Source organism: Cucumis melo, chromosome 1 (genome assembly GCF_025177605.1).
Source record: "Cucumis melo cultivar AY chromosome 1, USDA_Cmelo_AY_1.0, whole genome shotgun sequence".
Taxonomy (NCBI): domain Eukaryota; kingdom Viridiplantae; phylum Streptophyta; class Magnoliopsida; order Cucurbitales; family Cucurbitaceae; genus Cucumis; species Cucumis melo.
In genome coordinates, this window is record NC_066857.1 from 1,153,030 (window position 1) to 1,160,708 (window position 7,679).

Below are 7,679 nucleotides of genomic sequence, written 5' to 3' on the forward strand. Positions count from 1 at the left end.
GAACAGCTGTGCTCTTTAGTTTAAGGAATAATTTTCACTTTAATTTCATCTTTCTGTCTAAGTTTGAATGAGGTAGAACTTTATAGCTAAAGCAGGAGGTCGTATTTAACAGAAAAAGAGGTAAATTGTAACGATGGTGGCTAATCTAGTTCTTCATAGCCAATAAATACTTTTGTTGCAATGATTGCATTCTACAAACTTAAAGATTATGCAACTGGGGAATTAAATTGGCAGCCATATTTTACAATTGCTTCCTAACTAACGAAGCAAAAAAGCTAAAAGAGGAAAAAGTAGAAGGGGGGCAAAACCTTTTTTCTCCCCTCCCACGGATTTAGCCTCGTGGTTCCAAGCTTTTTGAGAAAGACTTGAAATCCTATTATGACCTAACACTAAACTCAATAAATGCTGTCCCCATTTGCTGCAGAAGTAATGATGCAAATGTTGCTGATTACTTTTAGTTTTCACATTCTTTCTTGACAACAATGTCAATAAAGTTATAAGGTTCAGCCTCTTCGAGCATATGAACCACCATTCTCATGGAGGGCCTTGTAGATGGAATCTTAGCCGTGCAGCGAAGTGCGATCCTTAGCACTTTGACTGCATCCTCCACCTGAGCCTCTGAGATGCTAGGATCTACCATATCTTTCAGATTACCTTTTAGTTCTCTCATTCTGCTGTGTGCCCATTGTACAATATCTTTGTTCTCCCCAAACTCTGCCTCATTGGGCTGCTTTCCTGTTGCTAGTTCCATTAGGACAACTCCGAAGCTGTAAACGTCACTCTTCTCGTTTATCTTGCATGTGTATGCATATTCTGTGGCATCAAAGTAAAGAGATAATCAGTAAAGGTCAGAAAGCAATCAAAATCACCTTTCTTTTGTCAAGTAACTTTATCTTTATCGTAAATTCAATTTAACTAACCAGGGGCTATATAACCGAGTGTCCCAGCAATGACATGAGATGAATCTCCAACCCCATGGCCATGGCCATCCTGCAGAATCTTCGCCAGCCCGAAATCTGCAATCCTAGGTTTCCAATCACTATCCAACAAAATATTACTTGACTTTACATCTCGGTGAATTACAGGTTGGTCACACCCATGATGCAAATACTCAAGGCCCCTTGCTGCTCCAACCGCTATTTCGTACCTTATTTGCCATCCCATCTCAATCTTCCTGCTAGTATGCAACTGATCCCATAAACTTCCATTCGGTAAGTACTCGTAGACCAGAAGGTTACTGTCCTCACTTGAAATGCTACAGTATAATTTCACCACGTTGTTATGCCTCACTGAACTCAATGTAGCTACTTCTGCATCATATTCGGATGACCTGGTCTTTCTTTTAGTTAAAATGGTTGCACTAGTCCGACAATTTGCTTGGTCGCTAAAGCTCGATTGCCATATATGTTTCACGGCGAGTTCTTTGCCGTTACTTAGTACGACTTTGTACACATTTCCAGATCCTCCTTTTCCTATCAAGTTGTGAGAATTGATTGAATCTATGATTTCCTTTTCCGTGAAGCACACTATGCGATATGGCTTCATATCCCATGATTTGGATTTCAGTAAATGCTTAGCATCCTTGTTACGTTTCAATTTCACAAACAACAAACACAAGAAGGACACAAGCAACAGTAGAATTCCAGCAATGATACATGACAACAACGAGGTGAGATGGCTGGATGATCTAGAGGTTGGTGAACATGAACTCAAGTATCTAATAGACTCACTACACAAGCCAGGATTTCCCATGAAACTTTCATCAAAGGCTTGGATTGCAAGTGAATCAGGTACTTGACCAATTAACCTGTTATTAGACAGGTCGAAACTGCTTAGCTTCAACTTTGAGAAAGTAGTTGGAATTTCACCTGAAAGTTCATTGTTAGACAGATTCAAGGAGTTAAGAATTGGCAAGTAACCAAGATTCTCTGAAATATGCCCGGAGAATGAATTCATAGATAAATCTATGGTAGAAAGAGAAGTGCAAGAGCCTAGTGAGCTAGGTATATTGCCGGAAAATTTGTTGTCATTCAAAGAAAGGCTGCTTAAGTTCTTCAACTTGCCGAGTGATTCAGGTATTGGACCAACAAAATGGTTGGAATCGAGCTTGATTGAGACTAAGGATGATACTTCGCCTAACTCGGCCGGTAAGTTACCCGAAAACCGGTTATTTGATAAGAATAACTGAGCAAGAGCTTTTGCTTTACCAATATCAGAAGTCACAGGACCTTCAAATTGATTCGTTGAAAGATCAATGATGCTAAGATTTGGCAGACTCCAAATCCCAGCAGGAACAACATCCGAAAGAGAGTTATTATTTACACGAAAACGATTCAAAGATTTACAATTCATGTAGCTTTCTGGGATTCCACCAATGAAATTGTTCTGTAGCATCAATAGATCAGTCATTCTGCCCTGCTTGCACATGTCTGGAGGTATAGGTCCGGACAAGAAATTCTCTGAAACATCAATGAAAACGAAGGCTGCCCAAGATCCAATTCTTTGAGGGAGATTGCCAGTAAGGTTGTTTTGGTAAAGAGAGAGCTCAACAAGGTCCTTAAAGTCCCCAAACTCCTCTGGGATCGTTCCGGAAAATCGATTCTCAAAGAGCTGCAAGGACTTCAAATTGGTCAAGAACCTCAACTCCGTTAAATCACCTTCAAGATTATTAGATGAGGCATCAAAGTTCCTCAGTCCAGTGAGGTTACCAAGCCCGACCGGTAGCTTCCCGGTCAAGGAATTCTCATGTAACTCCAACTGCCATAGCTTCTTCAAGTTCACAATCTCATAAGGAATTTCACCAATGAGTTTATTTTGTGAGAGTTCAAGATTCTCAAGCAAAGACAAGTTCCCAATCCTAGATGGGATTTCACCATAAATGGTGCAGTTAGAGAGGTAAAGCCAATGAAGGTTCTTAAGCTCAAGAATCTCTAATGGAAATGAAGTTGTTGGGTTAAATGTATTGTCTCCAAGGCTCAAGAACTCCAAATCAGTAAGATTGACAAGAGATTTCCATGGAAAATCTCCAGAAAACCCACTGTTATTCAAACTCAAGAATCTCAATCCCACTAAAGAAGACAAATCGGGTACTTCACCAGAAAAGGAATTCTGACCCAAATCCAAATACTTTAACTTAGAACAGTTCCTCAAACCATCACTGACCTTCCCATACAAAGAATTCAACCCAAAAGACAGCTTCTCAAGAGATTGCAAAGAGCAAATAGAATCAAAAGGAATAATCCCAGATAAGTTCTGAGCAGGGAGATTGATTTCTACTACAAAGCCATTGGAATTACATACAATGCCATGGAAGCTGCTGCAAACATCCTTCCCTTTAATCCAAGAGCTAAAAGCCGAAGGAGAAGAAGAAGAAGAGAAGGCAGATTTGAGGTCTAAAAGTGGTTGAAGTTCATCACAATGGGAGAGGGAAAATGAACAGACGAGGAGGAAAAGAAGGAGGAGGTGAGCCACCAGAGGAGGGCGGCGGCCGGAGGAAAATGGTGAATTAGTCATGGGAGAGTAAGAAAGAGGTGGAAAATGAGAGAGAGAAAAAGTAAAAAAGGGAATTGAAGAGAGATCAGATTCATCGTTGAAAAGTGATTGAAGAAGAAAATTGTGAGACGCAAAGTTTGAAGCTTCGTTGCATGAGCAATAGGAAGAATTTTGTTTTCAGCACAAAGGAAGTTTTAAGGTACATCTTCCCAAAATCATTCTTTTTAAAGTTTCATATAAAAGTTCATTAAAATATAGTGAAAAATGGATCCTTTTTAATTAAATTAGTTCATTACCAGCTTTGACTGCCCAATTCAGCATAACTGTTCATTAAGAGATCATCACTGGCAAGACGGTGCTGGCCAACCCCAAGACTTTATTGTTGGGGAAAAAGAGAGACAAAGTTGTGATTTTTAGTCAAATGGGAATTGGAATTTAGCACTAACTAAACTTATTCTATTATTATTGCTTCTATTTGAATCATAAATTTAAATGGAATATGTTAGAGCCACCATTTTGGACTTTTTTTTTTCTTCCCTCTCAAATTTCCATGTATTTTTATTATCTTATCTTATTTGATTTGATTTTCATATTCATTCTATTAATTAATTTCTCTCTTCAAATATGCACCAATTGTTTATCTTTTTCCTCTTTCAAACAAAAGGAAGAAAAAAACTTTGTTTGGTTTCAATAATAATTTATTTGCTTCAAATTAGAGACGTAAAGGAATCTCTCTTTAGAAAAAATGACGTGAAGGAGAAGAGGTTCATTCAAAAAAATCATTCCCATACTATTTATAGAGACTTTTAAAAGAAAATATTCTTTAAAAATCTATTTTCAAAACATTTCTTTTCCTTTTTTTTCTTTTTCGATTATATGGTCTAGGCCAAATGTTATACGTTATGGGATAGATTAGGAGTGTTAGAAAATCCGATCACTTAAAAATATGACCAATCTAATTCAACTTGTATAGTTTGTAGGATTATCAACTAATTTGAGTTGAATTGAGGGTAGAAAAAATGAAAAATTTTATGGATTGGATTAGTTTATGAGTTAATCAAAAGTAATCCAAATTAATACGAACTTGTTAATATTAAAATATATATGTATGTGATTTTTACTTATTATATTATTATTATTATTGTTATTATATCTTAATTTAGTTTAATGTTGAAATTTTTTTAAGATAATTTTTTCTCTAAAAACAATCTGAAAAGAAAATTTCCATAACATAGAATATATGAAATTAATTAAACAAAATTTCCATAAGTAATACATTTTGCTTAAAATTTGAATAAATGATCCAATGAATCCAAACAAACCTGGTTCATTATTCAATAAGATTATTTGGATTGGAAAAATATACGACCCGAATTATGTTTATACTCACAATAATTTTATAAATTAAAACTTAAAAATAAGTGATATAAACTATTAATTAAAGAAACTCCATCCAATTCATATTATTATAAAGGGATAATACAAATATATGTTATGTATTAATTAGGAGAAATTTGTACAAATTAACAAAAAAAAAGTGTCTTGTTTTGTTGAGATTGGGTTGAAATCATGGAAGAATTAAGGTTTTTTCAAAACAACATTATTGAATAAATAATAAATTAGGGTTATTTATTTATTTATTTATAAAAACAAAGTAAATTTAGTGAACAAAAAAAAAAAAGATTATAAGTTCAAAGGTTTTATGGAGAAAAATAAAAGTCAACAATTTTATGACAAAGGTGGGCCATTGCCACACCTACCTCTTTGACTCAAAAAGCTAATCTTCTTTTCTTCTTCTTTTTTCTTATCCTTTCAAAAAATAATTAAAAGAAAACTTCATTCAATAAAATTATTTTAATAGATAATCATGTGAAAATCATTGTCTAGTTTTTTCTAATTTATTGTTTTGTTCTAAATTTTAGTGTAGTTTTGTCTTTTTAATTTTTTTTTCTACCACAAAGCAATGAATTTCACATAAAATATAACAAATAAATGAATTAATTAACTATTTTGATACAATATTTATTAATAATAAATTGTCTATAGAATTAATAAAGGGCACAAAGTTCATTTTGATTTTTTGTTCAATTGTTTGAGATCAAAACTTTATCAAGAATGTATATCTTAATTATAAACTTGTAGTTCTTAATTTGGAAGAGGGATTCAAATAGGTATGGGGTGGAATGATCAATTTTTACAAATTAAAATTTTGGTGTATGGCTATCAAATAAGAGTATAATAATAGAATAACACAATAACTCCGATACTTATACTTATATGTAGATTAATTTATTGATCTTTATATATTTTAGAAGAACTGTTATCTCGTTGATCGAGCTTTCACCCCCTTTTAATATATAATTGGTTAAGTTAGTTGGTTGTTATAGAGTTAATAGTTGTCGGCGTTGATCAACGTCAAAATTAATTGGTCACTGTACTGAGGTGATTGTTGGAGTGCGTAGTCATCACAGTTAGTTGCAGAAGTGGAGAGTCTGTCAAAGGTGGTCGTTGTAGTTTGATTATTGAATGTGGGCTTCAGACTGATTGTTGGTGGTGGTTATTAGAGTTGATCGTTGATGATAAGGTGGGCTTCAAACTGGTTGTTGAATGTGTGGTTATTTGAATTGATCATCAGAGTTGGACTAAGTGGCAATATCAATTATTATCGATGTATAGTGATTGTTGTTGAAGTTGGTGTAAGTGGTTGCGTTCATTAGAAGCAGTGGAAAGAGGGAAAGTCGATAATTTTAACAAATAGTGCTATTATATATAGCAAAACAGAGGTTAGTAAAAACTCTGGTTCTATCTGTTTCACATGTGTACCAAACATTGAGTAAGTTATCATAACATCCATTCAATCCATTTTAATTGATGGTCAAACCATCCTCATATAAATCCCTCAAACTTAGCAACTTGAGTAAAACGATCACGATTAGGGTTTCTTTTCATAACAAACCTCATTAATTTTCTACCAAGATAAAAATTATTTATTTCCTTCTAAAATAAAAAAAAAAACATCTATTATCCTATTTTCATACCATTCTTCATATCTTATAATAATGTATCGTCAAAATATACAAAAAAAAGAAAAAAAACTAATACAAGCTACAGTTAACAATACCAAAGTTTAAAATGTCGATGATGATCACATTGAATTAACAAAAGTCATATTAATGTTGTCGTAGTTGGAGGGTGTGTCGGTACCAAACTTAGCAATGTGTCATAAAATTAGAATAAAGTTAGAATGATAGTGATAGTGATTGGAGAGAGTTATTTTTTATTAGGTCATTATTCAACCACAAGAAGAAGCAGCTAAGATTCTCTATATATATGTTTACATCACTCATCATTCTCTTTTATTTTTCTTAGTCAATATAATGTGTCAGAAAATAAATATTTCTTATAACTTTTCCCCAAAATATTTCATCCTTTCACATTACTTTACTAAGATATTATTTGGTCTTTCTCTTTGTTTCTTTCACATGTATATAAAATTAATTATTCACTATCACACGTGTGAAAAGGATATTGAATCTCATTTATGTTTGTAAAATTGTATCAACTACGTACTCATGAACTATAGGGTTTGGATATTCTTTGTGTCATGTTATTCATCTATTCTTACTAATATAACTTAAATAAAATATACGTGAATGATTACAATAGAAATGACGTGGAGACTACAATCGAACAAAGAAAATTCTTGAGACCACGTTTGAAGAATATCGAACCCAATAATTGAACGCAAGTTGAAATTACGACTGACATTGTAGGAGAGGGGAGGGGACTGAGATACGACTCCATTCGAAGCCAAATACAAAGAGAGATTATGAATGGATCAGAAAAGGAAACCATTAAAAATAATTACAATCATTAACAAATTATAATAACGATGTTCAAATTGAAAGTTAGAATTGTGTAATTGTAACCAACTCATTCAATAGAATATTTTCCATTATCTCTAATTTGGTCAAAACTTTTCAACGTGATAATATTTACACTTTTCTTATGGTAAGTTTGAATTATATATATCAACCAAACAATCATTCCTTCTTTGATGATTGAATTTGATTGAGTAGTGTGTTGGTGTGATCAGATGACTAGAAAGAAGACATGTTTCATATTCTAAGTTGAGCATCATTTTTGTGGACTTATTTTAATCTCGTTCAAATATATTTATATAATGT

General features: G+C 33.3%; 1 protein-coding gene across 1 annotated transcript; it reads right to left on the reverse strand.

The window, feature by feature from the left end:
* Positions 1–79: 79 nt before the first annotated feature.
* Positions 80–3,702, reverse strand: LOC103495341 (receptor-like protein kinase 7). Its single transcript, XM_008456855.3, has 2 exons — positions 921–3,702; positions 80–813 (listed from the first exon to the last, which is right to left on the reverse strand). The coding sequence occupies exons 1-2, from the start codon at positions 3,511–3,513 to the stop codon at positions 455–457; spliced, it is 2,952 nt and encodes a 983-aa protein (XP_008455077.2). The 5' UTR covers positions 3,514–3,702; the 3' UTR covers positions 80–454.
* Between the last annotated feature and the right edge of the window lie 3,977 nt (positions 3,703–7,679).